The sequence below is a fragment of the Mustelus asterias genome, chromosome 12 (genome assembly GCF_964213995.1).
Source record: "Mustelus asterias chromosome 12, sMusAst1.hap1.1, whole genome shotgun sequence".
In the NCBI taxonomy this organism is placed as follows: Eukaryota; Metazoa; Chordata; class Chondrichthyes; order Carcharhiniformes; family Triakidae; genus Mustelus; species Mustelus asterias.
In genome coordinates, this window is record NC_135812.1 from 90,881,914 (window position 1) to 90,899,582 (window position 17,669).

The following is a 17,669-nucleotide window of genomic DNA, read 5'->3' on the forward strand; positions in this document are numbered from 1 at the left end:
CCCATCCCTTAGCCTCTCAGTTAGTGGTGGCAGAGCTTTCAACCATCATGATCCTGCACTCTGGATTTCTCTTCTTCAACTTCCTACATCTCTCTCCGCTTTTAAAAGCCTCCTCAAAACCTGACCTTATTTGAAATATTTCTAAATTTAATGTCTCATGCCATTGTGCTCTGGAACTGTTAAGCACTATATCGGTCTCTTTATTTTCTCTCTTCCTTCTCATCTACTCTGTTGTTTCTCTTTTACCATCCTAGCCATGTGCAGCATCTGTTTGCTGTCTGTTTAATGATAAACCTAAGAGATCATTGTGTACAAAATTGCAGGAAAAATATGCTCTAAGTCGACTTGAACCTGTTCTATTGGATCTCTGCAATGTCATTTAATAAATATAACTTTCAGTTAACTATTTTGTTTTTCAATACTTTATTATGGTTTGTTGTATTTCCCAATGATATCAGTACCTAGAAAGTGGCAAATTAAATTTATCAGTATGAATCTTGTATCCAGGTACCAGTATAGAGAATATTAGGATGGCCAGTGTAGAAAAAAGCCTAGATTCTTACTGATCTACTCTGAAACTAAACAGAGTGAAACCAAATCAAGTTCCCACTTTTGATCATTATTCAGTCAGCCTGCAGGAAAGTGCAGTGGTGATGGCCTATTCCTTGAATTGACTGATGCCATTCACTTGGCGAAAGTACAAGTGGAGTCCTGATGCCTTTTGAACAAAATCTAGCACATCCTATCTCCCAGAGAAGCGGGGAGAATAGTGGGAAAGAGGTGCCTGAAAGTTTACACCTCAATAGTCTACAAAAATATTTAAGGAATCAATTGTGAACTCAAACAAGACAAGTCTGTACACAATTAACTTTATCCTCACTGACACTAACCTGTTCATTGCAGCCAAATGCCAATTTATATGGCTCACACCCTTTCTATTTGGTGATGGAAGAGGATGGATCAGCTCATGGTGTTTTCCTGTTAAACAGTAATGCCAAGGGTAAGAAATTAACTTACTTGGAAAGACAAATCCAATTAAAATTGAAGATCTACGAAACCTGTTTAATATTAAACTGCCAGATGATGAACTGCAATATAAGTAAGCATTTTTGTCATGTTACTATGTTGTACTTTGGTTTGCATTTTGTCTTTCACATTTTCTGTTTTTCTACCTGCCTGCTTTATTGAAACCTTTTGCCTTAGTTGGCCTTTTTGCAAATCAAATACAGAATATATACATAATTTTTATTCATATATTCAAAATTGCGACCACACTCTCCTGTGGGATTATACCGAGCTATTATTGCCTGCTATTTTTTCCAATTTGGCTAGATCAAGACTCTTGACTTCTGTGCAAGTCACAAACCCTATCTATGTTTAATTACTTGCTTCTCTGTACCATTCCAGAGGTGGCCGAGTTAACAATACTGTTTATATTATCTTGTGGTACTGATATTTAAGAATATGCTGCTGAGGAAATTAACACAATTTTATTTCATCCAGACATATTACTTCAGCCAGCCCCCACCCTAACCTGGAGGACCATTGGGGGAATCCTTGATTTTTATGTGTTCTTGGGTCCTGATCCAAAAACAGTGATAAGACAGTACATGGATATTACCGGTAAGATTGAAACCAATACTTGTTATTTAAGTTGAACAAAGACCTGGAATTTACACACGGAAGAATAATTCTTGACTTTAATCTTCTGATTATGCTGCCTAGATGTTCATATTTTTATTTTTAAAAATATGTGATTGAAAAATGGCCCATGGCCATGAACAAAACCTTTTTCTAATTTACTAAATTTCCAGGAAATTGCTTTTTTCATAAAAAATTTAAAACAAATGTTGTTAGAAAGTTATAAAATACAGTTATTATAAACAGTTAAGTGAACATTTGATAAAGAACAGAAGTTGCTTTGCTGACCTGAATCTTTGAAATTCTCCCACCACCCAAAACCTGCCAATGAATTTAAATCAAAAAATGTGCCAATTCTGTTGAGGGATTTGTTTTTGTGCTGGAACTATAGGTACTTGAACTTTCTTCACTGTTGTCTAGAAACAATAACCCTTGTGTTTACCTTTCCAACAATACTTTAAGAGCTGGTCAATCTTCAGAAGACTGAACCGTTCTACACTTTCCACACAGCTGTGCTCATATCCTTCTGTGCACGTTTCAGAGTTTTGTGGCATTTTTGTGTTAACAGCATATGCACAAAAGGAAATGTTTTAAAAGTGTTTCATGTGGTAGCCAACTGCTAACAAAAAGAGACTTCAGACTCCTCAGTCTGAACAATATTCATGCCAAGTTCCAGAACAGACGTGCCAATGTCCATCTCAGTTTTACCCAGTTTCCCCTCTTTCCTTGCCCCACATGTTTCATTTTTCAAATGAGACGTTAAACCAAGGTCCTGTCTTCCTCTCAGGCTGGATGTAAAATGATCCCCATTGAACCTGCCAATATTTATCACTAAAACAGATTATCAAGTAATTGTCACATTGCCACTGTGCAGAAATTGGTTGCCACATTTCCAATAATGCCACAGTGACTGCACTTCAAAGAAGTATTTCAAAGACTGTAAAGATGTCATGAAATGTACTATATAAATACAATTTTTTTGTTTCTAGTGCTACTTAGCACAACATCTTAATGTACATTTTTATGACTGTAGGTTATCCAATAATGCCTCCATACTGGAGTCTGGGATTCCACCTGTGTCGGTGGGGTTACTGGAGCACCAACATTACACGGCAGGTTGTAGCAAATATGACGAGAGCCAACATGCCTCAGGTGAGCATATAAAGCAAAAGGCCATTTCCCGAAACAAACTTGTTTTCCAAATGAAACAATCTCCTAAAGGATACGCCACAAAACTTCTGTGGGATCTAAGTACTTGACTTCAGCAAATGTCAGACAATATTTTCTTTGGATTATCATCTTCAATAATTGAGTTTTTTTGTTTAATTGTATAATCCAAGAAGTCATTTGGCCCACTGTTTGTGTACAGACTCTCTGGAAGAACTATCCAAATAGTCCCACCATCCAGCTGTTTTTTATATTCCCTGTAGATTTCTCTTTTTCAAGTGTATGCATTTCTGTTTCTGAAAGTCAGTTGATTCCACCACCTTTTCCTGATCGATTTGATTTATTATTGTCACATGCATTGGGATACAGTGAAAAGTATTGTTTCTTCCACATTATACAGACAAAACGTACTGTTCACAGAGTACATAGGGGAGAAGGAAAAGATCGGGTGCAGAATATAGTGTTGCAGTTACAGATTGGGTGAAGAGAAAGATAAGCTTAATAAATGATAGGACCATTCAAAAGTCTGATGGCAGCAGGGAAGGAGCTGTTCTTCAGTCGGTTGGTACGTGTTCTCAGACTTGTATCTTTTTCCTGATGGAAGAAGGTGGAAGAGAGAATGTCTGGGGTGCGTGGGATGCTTGATAATGCTGGCTGCTTTGCCGAGGCAGCAGGAAGTATAGACTGAGTCAGTGGATGGGAGGCTGGTTTGCATGATGGACTGGGCTATGTTCACAACCCTTTCTAGTTTCTTGTGATCTTGGTCAGAACAGGAGCCATACTAAGCTGTGATACATCTAGAAAGGATGCTTTCTGTGATGCATCTTGCTGAGAGTTGTAGTGGACATACCAAATTTCCTTAGCCTTCTGAGAAAGTAGAGGCGCTGGTGGGCTTTCTTAACTATAGAGTTAACGTGAAGGGACCAGGACAGATTGTTGATGATCTGAACACCTGTAAACATGAAGCTCTCGACCATCACCACTTCATCGCTGTTGATGTTGATAAGGGCATGTTCTCCACTGCATTTCCTGAAGCCAATGACTGGCTCCTTCATTGAGCGAGAGATTATTGACATCGCATCACTTCACCAGATTCTCTCTCTCTTTCCTATACTCCGACTCGTCATTGTTTGAGATCCGACCCACTACGGTGGTGTCACCAGTTAACATGAAAATGGAGTTGGAACGGAATTTGGCCACACAGTCGTAAGTGCGTAAGGAGTACAGTAAGGGGCTGAGGAAAGCCTTGCGGGGCACCGGTGTTGAGGATAATCATGAAGGAGGTGTCGTTACCTATCTTTACTGATTCCGGTCTGTGGGTTAGGAAGTCTAGATCCAGTCACAAAGGGAGGAGCTGAGCCCTAGGCCCTGGAGTTTGGAGATGAGTTTTGTTGGGATAATGGAGTTGAAGGCTGAGCTGTCGTCAACTTTTAATGACTTGCTGAATAAAATGAATTCTTTTCATTTCCGCAGTAGATCTTTTGCCAATTATCTTAAATTTGTGTCTCTGGGAGCTAATCTTGCTGCCAGTGGAAATTGTTTTTGCCATACACTATCAAAGCATGATCATTTTAAACACTTCTATTAATTATCTCCTTAATCTTCTCCACTATAAGGACAACAATCCTAGCTTCTCTCATCTTTGCTCATAATGGCACGGGCGGCATGGTAGCACAGTGATTAGCATTGCTGCTTCACATGCGAGAATGGATAGTGCAGTATAATAAACAGAACAGGAAGTTTTAAAGGTATGCATGGTGTAGCCCTCTGCATTACTGATTATCAACAAGGTGCATGATTGTTTTTTTTGTTTATGATTTTCTTCCTGCAGGATGTGCAGTGGAATGACATAGATTACGCGGACCAGAAAAAGGACTTCACTTATAATTTGCGGTACTTTGGAGACTATGCACAAATGGTGAAAGAGTTTCATCAGAAGGGCTTGAAATACGTCATGATTGTGGTGAGAACACAAATCATTCAAGAATCAAAAGTATTCTGACCATTGATTTGATCCCAATATTAAGAATAGAAATTTTCATGTTTAACATAAAAGCTCACTAATTTTTTAAAATATATATAGATGTTAAATTTTCTCCAGGGATACTCTTTTATTTCCACCATGTAATTCTTAGGCTGTATGTACTGTGGACTTCTCCATATTATGAAGTTGTGAGGCAGTGAGGGATTAATTTGGATTGCATTTCATCTGCTGTGTGTAGCTCAGGGATTGAAACATTCCTATTCAGAGTTTAATGTGTGTGTTTCTTGTGGGGTTGTGGAAGGGAAAGGAATCATCCATATGTACAGAAAGTTAAAAAATAGAACAAGGATTTTGTGAACATGGCATGTGAGTTAAGAAGCTCAGTAGGCTTAGCTCTCTCAAACCATCAAGTGGCAGTAAAAACGGCAATAGTTCTGAGCAAATCTGAACAACATTGCGTGTTTCTTGGCAAAAGATTGAGTTTGTCTCTCTGGGGTGGTGGTTTCAAACAGTGCATATACAGCTGATGTGTTCAATATATTCCCTTAGGATGCCTCTCTACAAACAGAAAATTCAGTTGTGACATGTTTTCAATTTTGGATTTCTCCTATTAATGATATAATGCATAAGGTGTAAGAAATTCGGATTGTAAAATGTTGTTGATTCTTCAGGAAAGACAAAGACTGCATAGAAGCACCTTTATGATTTCTCAGCCTATGTGTTGGGAACTTCAGCTGTCAGTATCAGGTAAATGCTAGATATCAGATTTATGAGCAAAAAGTGTGACAAATTGCAAATCTATTTTAAAAATGTGGATTCTGGTGGACCTGTTAAATATTTCCAGAATTCCTGTTACAATTATTTTTTAAAATGGGGGTTTTGTTTTCATAATAAAATACAGATGGCATTCTGTAATGCAGTATGTTAGTACAGTACTCATTTTTCTCCCCAGTACAAAATATTTCTGCTCTTGAAGATACCAACTCTTGTTGGAATACAATTCTATGGGCGCCAACTGCTCTCCAACACATTGACTAAATGGCAATTCCTGCAATGTGAATTGAGACATGTTAAGCATTGATCTATTATCCAATCATATTGCAGGCAATCTTGCTTTTGCCTAATATTGACATATGTTCAAGTGACCTCAATGTGCTATGGTACTTCTTTGTCACCTTCTTTTGAAGTTGGGGTGTGCATCTGTGGTGAGTCTCTCCAACTTTATTTTCCTTAAGGATTCTTAACACTGACACATTTTTGCTTTGCATTGCAGGATCCTGGTATCAGCAGTACACAGGCAGCAGGGAAATACAAACCATATGATGATGGTGTGAAGAGAGGTGTTTTTATCAAAAATGAAACTGACCAACCATTGATAGGAAAGGTCAGTGCAACAATGGGAAATTTGGATTTGACATTTAAATTTTCCATTTGTTGAATTGCAAGTGGCACTGACATTATTATCTTATAAAAACTCCTTCACATGAAGAAATGAAAAAGATATATAAATCTTCCAGGGGAAAAAAATACTTGCTGAAAGTGCTCTTAAAGGTTCTGAAAGTATCAACTGCAAGTCACAAATAAGTCAATCTCAATACAACACCTTTATCCTAAACTTTCATTCATCCATGAGAAAAGACTGATCATTTCAAACTCTGCTAATTTAGTACTTGTGATGTGGAGATGCCGGCGTTGGACTGGGGTAAACACAGTAAGAGTTTTAACAACACCAGGTTAAAGTCCAGCAGGTTTATTTGGTAGCAAATGCCATTAGCTTTCCTGTCTGGAGACAATACACATCTCTTTAACCTGTGCTTAATGCTCCCTCCACTCACATTGTCTGTATCTTTAAGACCTGGTTGGCTGTAGAGATTCGCATTCTAATCAGTATTCTGTAACTTGATTTTCTGTCTCTGTGCCCTGTTTGAGAGTAGATTTCCACTCCATCTGACGAAGGAGCAGCGCTCCGAAAGCTAATGGCATTTTCTACCAAATAAACCTGTTGGACTTTAACCTGGTGTTGTTAAAACTCTTACTGAATTTAGTACTTGTGCATGGGTGCAATTCCATTAGACTTTATTGCCATTAGTTGTGATTATGCAGTCAGTTTTGTGTGAAGTTATGTTGCATGAGTACTTCACTAGGACAATTACTTTATGTCAATATGCACAATAGATGTGTGATGTTAAGTGTACCCTTTAAGAAAGGGTTTTTTAAAAACATGATTTCTGCAGCTCACAGCTTCAGTGGTTTCTCAGCTCAAAGCTTCAGTGACGTCATTGTTGCAGGTTTGACTATGATGAGTCCAGTTATTGCTACCTACGTGGTAAATGGGGTTGTTTGTGTTTATTCTGGGATTAGTTTTACGATCTGCATTGTTAGGAGGACAGTCATGTGTTTTTGGACAGGATTTTTTTCCCCAGTGAGTTTAAGGTTTAATTTTCAGTTCTGAGCTGCAGTTGAGTTTTTGGAAGGGAAAACAAACTAAAAAGAAGCGTTTTCCCTCTCTCCCTGTTGTTATTGAAAATTCTGTTGGTTAGCTGAAAGCAAGATCTTGTTTTTCTGAAGGGTGAAAATCTGCTGTTGTTGGGGGATGGATCAGAGTCTCTCTGGAGTTTTGGGAAGCTGTCCTGTCTTCAAACTGTTCTGAGTCTCAAGAGCATTTGACTGCAGAATTCAACGAATGGCTTCGATCCCAGTACCACGTGACCATTAGACTGTGCTGTGTTAAACCTATGAAAGGGGTCTTTAATCTATGGAAGTTGTTTGATTGGAACATTGTAGATATCTTTGTTAAGGGTTAATAAGGGATATCTTTGTTCATGGTTGTATTGATTTTGTTTGTAATTGGTAAAAGTTCTTGCTAATTTTCTTACTATAGTGTTAACTATATTCTTCAGTAAACTTTGTTTGATAAAAGCTCCCTAGTGGGTCACTCGAATCATACCTGAAGTGAAACATCTCATGCTTATCCTAGCCAAATTCAAGATGCAAAACATATGATACAGGCAGGCTTCATAAAATACTTTGGAGATGCCATTGTCATAAAGTACCTCTGCAAGAGATTTATATCTTAAAATTTTATATAAATTGTATAAGGAGACGTACAAATAAGCATTGGAGTTGCATAAAGACAGCAATGAGTAAAACTAGTTATTCTGAATTCCTTTCATGAAGGTCAGGACCAAGAAACCTGAAGTTTAATTTCAATAGAAATAAAATGAGAGTTAGTCATCCAGTGTTAGCATTAAGCACTCAAGTATCAAAAGGTTTGATGCAGCGTAAATCTCCCCTGTACACTCACAGCAATGTGCCTCAGCCATAATCTCAGTTGAGCACACCTTTAATGTAACGTTTTTTTTAAAATTCTCACATACCCTTTGAGCTTTCTCTAAATAAAATTGCAAATGATGCTGCATTGAGGTTAATTACCATAACAAGCTGAGCACAAGACAGACCAAACTCACTGCACTTTGGGACCAGCAGATAGAATCTTATCCCATTAGGTGAGACTGGATTTGAACATACCACCCAGTCTCTAAAAGCATATTTGTGTTCTGGTCTATTTTATTTAGGTTTGGCCTGGTCCAACTGCTTTCCCAGATTTTACAAATCCAGAAACCCATGCCTGGTGGTATGAGAACATTAAGGAGTTTCATGATAAAGTGCCTTTTGATGGAATGTGGATTGTAAGTATGCAAGCTAAACTCAACAATTCTGTCTTGTGATGAATTGATTGGTAAAGCTGTGCAAAGTAAATGCTCTGTGCATTTTATTTCTCATTTAAAATGCATTCTTCATTTAAAGTTGCATTATTCAAAATATTTGATAACTCAGTTCTAGTATTAATTTTATACTTAACTTTTGGAAATATGTTAACTTCCAAAGTGACTTTGAATTATTAGGCTGGATTGCATGAATGCAGTAAAACACAAGAGAATGAGCATTACTGGAAAACTAGTCTTGTCTGTCAGTTAGCCAGGCTCTGCCCTGTTATCTGTACAGCCACATGCAGGTTTGTTATTGCTGTTGAAGGGTAACATTGAAATACTGAAGGTATTTTTCTTTGAGAAACAAGCCATGCTTTTGTATTTTAAATAGTACTGCTTTCATCGCTTGTAATGTAGTATGAATGTAGTCCTTTTTACAGGGTCTGTTCATTTGTGCACAGCTGAGTCTGATCAGATGGTGAAAAAATAGTTGGAACAAGAGAGTGTGTTGAACTGCATTATTTTATATATTTAAAATGAAAAGGCTTCCAAGTGTAGATTATCATAAACCTCTGTTTTATTACCTCGAGAACTATCAGCTTCTGTATAATGCACAAATTGCAATGAAGTGTAAACTTCAGAAGAAGGCAATTGGAATGTTCAACATTAGGATTTATTCAGGACAAGGCAGTGTTTTGTAGTTCGTTTGTCTTTATTTGTGAAAAGGTACATATAAAAACTGGCACAAACTGTGGATTTAGACAGGGAATTAGCATGTATCAAGTATGGAGTCGGAGAATGCAACATGGAAGGAGTGCCAGAAGCTAGCAGTCAGTTTGGAATGATCTAAGAAATGCAAAGGAAGGATGCATCTGTCTGGCCTGACTGAAATGAACATTTTTTATTTAAGCTTGCAACATTGGATTAGTAGAATAAAAATAAACTGTTTGTTTCACAGGATATGAATGAACCATCCAACTTTGTTACTGGAGCAATAAATGGCTGCCCAAACAACAGTTTGGAAAACTCTCCTTACGTGCCAGGTAAAAGCCAATTCATTAGCAACAGCAAGAAATCTTTTTCAACTGCCTCCTACCAAACCTTTCTGTACCATTTCTTTGCCGTAATGGTTCAGGTTTTGTTTGCATTTTGTACATGATTGCTCAGGAGGGAGACAGTGGCGTAGTGGCAGTGTCACTGTACGGGGTAATCCAGAGGCCCAAGCTAATGTTCTGAGGACTTGAGTTCAAATCCCTCTATAGAAGCTGATGGAATTTAAATTCAATTAATAAATCTGGAATTAACAGCTCATCTCAGTAATGGTGACCACAAAACCCATCTGGTTTACTAACGTCCTTCAAGGAAGGAAATCTGCCATCCTTGCCTGATCTGGCCTACATGTGACTCTAAACCCATAGCGTGTGTTTCACTCTTAAATGCCCTCAGAAATGGCCTCGCAGACCACTCAGTTACATAGAAACACAAAAACATTAAAAATAGGAGCAGGAGTAGGCCATTCGGCCCTTGTGAGCCTGCTCTGCCCTTCATTTTGATCATGGATGACCAACAAATTCAATATCCTGATCCTGCCTTCCCTCCATATCCCTTTAGCCCCAAGAACTATATCTAATTTCTTCTTGAAATCACACAATGTTTTGGCCTCAATTACTTTCTGTGATAGTGAATTCCACAGATTGACTACTCTGAAGAAATTTCTTCCCATCTCAGTCCTAAAAAGTTGACCCCTTATCCTCAAACTATGACCCCTAGTCTGGACTCCCCCATCGGGAACATTCTTTCTATATCTACCCTGTCTAATTAGAATTTTATAAGCTTTTATGAGTCTATGAGATCCCCTCTCGCTTTTCTAAATTCAATGAATACAATCCCAATCGACTTAGTCTCTCCTCATATGACAGACCTGCCATCTCAGGAATGAGCCTGGTGAACCTTCACTGCACTCCCTCTCTAGCAAGGACCTCCTCAGATAAGGAGACCAAAACCGCACACAATACTCCAGGTGTGGCCTCACCCTGTACAACTGCAGTAAAACATCCTATATATTCCTATACTCAAATCCTCTCGCTATGAAGGCCAACATACCATTTGCTTTCTTTACTACCTGCTGTAACTGCGCGCTTACTTTCAGTGACTGATACGGGAGGACACCAAGGTCTCGCTGAGTTTCCACCTCTCTCAATTTTCACCCAATCAAATAATAATCTGCCTTCCTATTTTTCCTACCGAAGTGGATAACCTCACACTTATCCACATTATACTGCATGTACTTATATCAAACTGCTACAGAGTTTGCAAGGAATGAAAACAGATGAACCACTGCGCATCAACCTAGGCACCAGAAATGACATCAGCAAACCCAACCCGATCAATGCTGCAAAGTCCTCCCCACTAATTTTGGGGCTTATGTTGAAGTTAGGAGAGTGGTGCCACAGACCAGTCAAGCAACAGCTTGACATTGTCTATCAAGTTATGATTCAGTGAATATGACTCTGTCCCAGTCACCACCTCACACCCTGGGTATGTCCTATCCCATTGGCAGCTCAAACCTACCAGAGGTGGCAGCACAGTGTTTCGCTGGGAGTCCTCAATATTGACTGCAGACAACTGAAGTCTCATGACATCATGCCAATCATGGGTGAGGAAACCTCCTGCTGATTACCACCTACCTACTCAGTGCTCTTCCATGTGATTTAATTTGATTTGATTTGATTTATTATTGTATGTATACAGTGAAACGTATTGTTTCTTGTGCGCTATACAGACAAAACAAACCGTTCATAAAGAAGGAAACGAGTGCAGAATGTAGTGTTACAGTCATAGCTAGGGTGCAGAGAAAGATCAACTTAATGCAAGGTAAGTCCATTCAAAAGTCTGACAGTAAGAGGGAAGAAGCTGTTCTTGAGTCGGTTGGTACGTGACCTCAGACTTTTGTATCTTTTTCCCGACGGAAGAAGGTGAAAGAGAGAATGTTTGGGTGCGTGGGGTCTTAATTATGCTGGCTGTTTTGCCGAGGCAGCGGGAAATGTAGACCATCACTTGGAGGAAGCACGAGGATGGCATGGGTGGGAGACTTCAATGCCCATTATGAGGAGTGGCTCAGTAACACCACTAGAGGCAGAGATGGCCAAGCCCTTTAGGACTGAATGAGTAACTCACCTGACTCCCGACAATCTATCAACCATTTATAAGGCACAAGTCAGGAGTATGATGAAATACTATCCGCTTCCCTGGATGAATACAGCTCCAACAACACACTATACCATCCAGGACAAAGTAGCCTGCTTGATTGGCACCGCATCCACCAACATTTGCTCCCTCCACCACCGATGTACAGTGGCAGAAGTATATACCATTTCTGAAATGCACTGCAGGAATCTCACCATGGCTTCTTGGACAGCACTTTCTAAACTCATAACCTCTACTCCCAGAAGGACAAGGGTAGCAGCATCATAGGAATACCAACACCTGCAAATTTCCCTCCAAGTCATCATTCTGACTTGGAACCATATAGCCATTCTTTCCCTGTCCCTGGGTCAAAATCCTGGAACTCACTAAGAGCACTTTGGGTGTACCCACACCAAATCGTGCAACGGTTCAAGAAGGCAGCTCATCACCTTGAGGGGAATTAGGCCTCACCACTAATCCCCACACCCTATGAACAATTGGAAGAAAGGTGTTTTGTTCTCCGTTTTGCTTCATTGTGCTTGGATCTCTGATATTTGTGACAAAGAATTTGAGCATCTCATTATGAAAATTACTGTTTTCTGTTTGTCCGTTATAGGTGTGACTGGAGGAAATTTGAGGTCTCGCACACTCTGTATGTCTGGGAAACAGTATCTATCATCACATTATAACCTGCACAACATGTATGGGTTGACTGAGGCCATTGCTTCCCATGAGTGAGTGACAATTGAAACATCAATGCAACAAATTTACAAGGCACAGGTGTGGCGTTCTGTATGGCAAGCCAATGCTTTTTGAAGACTGTGCAGAATATATTTAAACATTTCAAAACGTGTTTTAAATCCAGTTCCATGTTGTTGATTGATCTTCACTATATTAAGCTAATGACTGTTCTTTCTGTGTGAGCTTTCAAAATGTATGTTTTCAGGCTGTCCACTGCAAAAGGCCTGCACCTGACACCGCGTGATACGCACAAGGGTGTACACCCAGCATTAATCACTGAATAGCAGGAGGAAACAAACACTTGACAAATTTTTTTAACTCGGGCACCAATTTCAATTGTAGCACGTGTACCATTGCTTTGGCTCGGATCAGTTGGCTCAACACAAACCAGAAACCAAATAAGGATCTTCTTAGTCTCGGAGATTCAGTTACTCATTCGACAAAGTCACCGCGTCATTGGGAAGGGGGGTGGGTGGAGAGATTTCTTGCTTGTGAATTAGCTACCCTAAAGGCCAGAGCCAGCACACTGCCCCAGAATCCATTTTGGATGACGGCATCTATCATTTCTTTACTTGATGCAAGACGCCTCTGATTGACTCTGATCCTGGTATCCAGTAATCCCTGGCTGCTTCAGGTTTCTCCAACATCAGTATCCTCATAGCAGGTACACAATAATATTGTCATGCTTGTGATGATTACAAGTGTGGAGTTTGCATGTTCTCCCCATGTTTGTGTGGGTTTCCTCCAGATGCTCCAGTTTCCTCCCACAGTCCAAAGATGTGCAGGTTAGCTGGATTGACCATGCTAAGTTGCCCTTAGTGTCCAAAGATGTGTAGGTTAGGTGGATTAGCCATCGTAAATGCAATGGGTTATGGGGATAGGGCGGAGGGATGGACCTGGGTAGGATGCTCTTTCAGAAAGTCGGTGGAGACTTGATGAACCAAATGGCCTCTTTCTGCACTGAAGGGATTCTATGCTCCATTGGTGTAGCAGTAATGTTCTAAAATTAAGGTTAAGAAGGCGCCAGAAGGAATATAAAAACACTGGTGCTAATAAGACCCAATGACCAGTTTCTGTCTTTTTAACAGCTGGATAAATATGACAGAGATGCCAGAGCAACCATGGGTACTATGTGTTGCTTAATAATTTTAAAAGTCCATTACTTAACTGGCTTGTGCAACTTTTTAAAAATTGGGATTGATGCATCGTTGACAAGAGAAAAGTACAAAAGTGGTTTCAGGAGAAACCAAATATCATGTGAAAAAATAAAAATGGGTTGCATCTTGGTAATAAGTAGTTGATGCATATTTTCAGACATCCTTTGTTTAACATTGCTTGTTTGCTTATGTCTAGTGCTTTGATCAAGGTGATAGGAAAACGTCCATTTGTGATTTCGCGGTCTACCTTCCCCAGTCATGGTCATTATGCTGGGCACTGGACTGGGGACATCTCGAGCAGCTGGAATGACATGTATTATACCATCCCAGGTAAGGAAATAAACATTGCTTTTCAACACCAACCTAAAACATTAGCCTGAATTGCTGAGTGTTTCCAGTGTAAAACTCCAGTGGCTAGTTGGTAAGAAAAGAAAACAAGCCTTTACTTCTTCCAGGCAAAGTTTTATTCCAAATCACATGAAATTTTCACCAGGTCATCGTTTTCATACGTCCATAAATCCATAAGTTATATGTGCAGAATTAGGCCATTCGGCCCATCGAGTCTGCTCTGCCATTCGATCATAGCTGATATGCTCCTCATCCCCATTTTCCTGCCTTCTCCCCATAACCCTTCAACCCATTGCCAATTAAAAATCTGTTTCCCCTTTATATGCATCCAGTGATATGCTTAACCTATTAACCTATAATTACTAACTTATTCACTTGTTGACTCTTAACTATTTCCTATCCTAATATCCAGAACTTAAACTTTATAGATTTGCTTCCTTTGCAAAATGTATAATTGCTACACTGAAATTTTACATCTCAATAGTTGTGTTGTGACCAACAGTGTGGCTCAAGTGGTAGCACCATCACTTTTGGGTCAAAACGGTATGGGTTGAAGTTCCACTCGCAGAGTTGAGCATAAATATCAAGGCTGACTCTCCAATCCAATACTCAAGGCGAGCCACACTGTCTTTTGGATGAATCATTACACCAAAACCAGGTCTGCACTCTCCAGATGTAAAAGATCCCTTGCCAACATTTTGAAGAAGAACAGTGGAATTAGCCTCAATGTCCTAGCCAATATTTATTATTCAACATCACAAAAACAGATTATCTAGTCAGAGACAGAAAGCATTGTAATGCAGAATGAGGAAATGGCAGATATTCCCTAGATTTTAGAAAGGTCACGCGGATTGGGAGGCAACAAACGTTATTCAAAAAGTTAGGAAGAGGGAAAACAGGAAATTATAGTCCAGTTGATCTGATAGCACACAAAAAGAAAATCATATCATCAATAATTAGAGACCTGGCACTGATAACTTAGAAAATCGTATGATTGGGAAGAGTCAAAACAGATTTGCGGAAGAAAAATTGTTTTACAAACTAATGATGAGTTTTTTTATGTTGCAACTAGCAGGATTGTTGAGGATGCAGTATATAGGGGTGGCACAGTTCTGTCTGTCTTTAATGAACTGTTCTCTGTTCTGGTACCTGTTTCCTCTGTTCCTTTAACCTCAGACTTCTTGGAAACATCTCTTCATTTCTCTAGTTTACCAGCTGTTCGTTTAAGTTTCCTGGAACTAGCTTAATCATTAGCCTTTGCATGGCTTTTCTTCTAGCAGAGCTCACAGAGATGGTTCCTATCTAGCTGCCTATACCCAACTGATATAAATCAAGCTAAAACTAAACTCAAAAAACATTGCTACCCTAAAGGTGCCCCTGGTTATTAAGCAACAACTTTACACTTCTCACAGCTTGTTTACTTTTCACACCATAACCCGCTCTAAGCACAATAGAAACACAGTTATATCTGAAACCAAAACCCTCCAGATGCAAATACGTTTGTCTAATGCGAATCTGACTATCAGTTTATCCTTTCATACACAGAAACACAATATTAAACCTACTTAAAACTGCGCCTTATTTCTAATATTTAACAATACAAAGATAGATCCCTTAAAACTACCTTTGTTTTCCTGACACCTCAACTATGAACAACATATGCAATCTATATAATGGCTAAGATAAGTGTAATGAGACAAAGAAGCTGAAAAGAGATATAGACAGGTAATATGAATGGACAAGAAAGTAGCAGATGAATTATAGAGAAGTGTGAAGTTTGGTAGACAGAATAAAAAAAGCAGAATAGTTTTAGTTAGAGACTGAGAATTTTTGATAGTCGGAGGGACCTGTACATGAATTGTTAACTTGAAAGGATAACGGGCAATTAGGAAAACAAATGGAGCTTTAGCCTTGTTACAAAGAGATAGAAATGTAAGAATACAATCTTACTGCAGCTATGGTGATGCGCCACCTTGAACCGCTGCAGTCCATGTGTAGGTACGCCCATAGTGTTGTTTGGAAGGGAGTTCCAGGATTTTGAATCACTGACAGTGAAGGAACGATGATATAGTTCCAAGTCAGGATGGTGTGTGGCTTGAAGGGTATCTTGCAGGTGTGGTGTTCTCATGCATTTACTTCCCTTGTCTTTGGTGGTCGAGATTGCAGGTTTGGAAGGTGCTGTTAAAGGAGCCTTGTTGAGTTGCTGCAGTGTATCTTGTAGGTGGCAGACATGGCTACCACTGTGTCTTTGTCTTACAATGAGGCAGGCAACTGCTCAGAGCCTCTGCCTGATCATGAATATATCAGTGACTGAAGTATAGGGTGTTTCTCATTATTTTTTCTTTAATTATGTCCTTCATCATATATCACTTCTGGAGACTAAAAATACAAACCTATGTGGAATTGAATACATTATAAAGTAACACCCTGTGGGTATAATGCCAGCACAGAACAAAGCCTTTATATGTAAACCTATGATTTTAATGTTTTTCATGAGAGTAATCATACTATTTATTGGTAATTATTTGTCCAATTTAAATGTCAAATGGCATTGTGAAAGATCATATAAAAACATATAAAACTCCTTGTGCATTGTCTTGTGTATTTCACAGCAATAATGCTGTTTAACATGTTTGGGGTTCCTCTTGTTGGAGCGGATGTCTGTGGTTTCCGGTGTGGCACCACTGAAGAACTCTGTGTGCGCTGGACACAACTTGGGTCGTTCTACCCGTTTATGCGGAATCACAATGGCCTGAAACAGCCGGTTAGTCCTTGAGAGATGAGTAAATATTAAAGTTGGCTTAAGGAATTCAATTATAGTTCATTATTTTAAAGCATTGAATACATAAAATTGTGAAATTCAAAGATTGATTGTTGAATTACTATTTATCAGTAGAATATGTGAAAACATTTTCAGATGGTTATTTATGCCCTTTTTAATGGAAAAGAACATTACCTGAAAAGTAGAAGTTTACCATATATTGTCCTTCAATTTGGAATGTATTTGTGCACTTTTGTATGCTTTTTGTGCATGTATATGCATATTTGTATACTTTTGTGCAACTATTTTGCATGAAAACATCAAACATCAGCAAAAAACATTTTTTGATGTAAAAACAAAAAAAATGCTGGAAAAACTCAGCATGTCAGGCAACATCTATGGAGGGAGAGAAAGCGAGTTAATGTTTTGAGTCGGTATGATTCTTCTTGCTGCTTTTTTAAAAAAAAATGTTTGATTGTGGGACTGTCTTCGGAGAGATTGTGGAAACTGGGCCGGTATTCTCTAGAGTTTCAAAGAATAAGAGGTGATCTCATGAAGTTACAGGATGTGACAGGGTAGATGTAGATAGGATGTTGCCCCTGGCTGGTGAGTTTAGGTTCCGCACACATGAAGATGGCCTCAACCGGGATCTTGGGTTCATGTCACACTACCTGTAACCGCCACAACTTGCCTGGGCTTGCAAAATCTGACTAACTGTCCTGGCTTGAGACAATTCACACCTCTTTAACCTGTGCTTAACCCTCTCTCCACTCGCGTTGTCTGTACCTGTCAAGACTTGACTACCTGTTAAGACTCGTATTCCAACCATTATCTTGCAAATGAATCTGTGTCTATGTATGCCCTGTTTGTGAATCCAACACACCACTCACCTGATGAAGGGGCAGCGCTCCGAAAGCTCGTGCTACCAAATAAACCTGTTGGACTTTACCCTGGTGTTGTGAGACTTCTTACTG

The 17,669-nt window shown here is 39.2% G+C and overlaps 1 protein-coding gene across 2 annotated transcripts in view; it reads left to right on the forward strand.

Moving 5' to 3' along the window:
• The window catches only part of gaa (alpha glucosidase), a 49,644-nt gene that overhangs the window by 20,502 nt on the left and 11,473 nt on the right, over nt 1–17,669 (forward strand). For both annotated transcript variants that reach the window (XM_078225590.1, XM_078225591.1), the window contains 10 exons: nt 904–1,000; nt 1,504–1,623; nt 2,675–2,793; nt 4,640–4,771; nt 6,066–6,176; nt 8,368–8,481; nt 9,461–9,545; nt 12,305–12,422; nt 13,783–13,916; nt 16,547–16,698. In XM_078225590.1, coding sequence (XP_078081716.1) covers nt 904–1,000; nt 1,504–1,623; nt 2,675–2,793; nt 4,640–4,771; nt 6,066–6,176; nt 8,368–8,481; nt 9,461–9,545; nt 12,305–12,422; nt 13,783–13,916; nt 16,547–16,698 — 1,182 coding nt within the window. The remainder of the gene's footprint in view (nt 1–903; nt 1,001–1,503; nt 1,624–2,674; nt 2,794–4,639; nt 4,772–6,065; nt 6,177–8,367; nt 8,482–9,460; nt 9,546–12,304; nt 12,423–13,782; nt 13,917–16,546; nt 16,699–17,669) is intronic.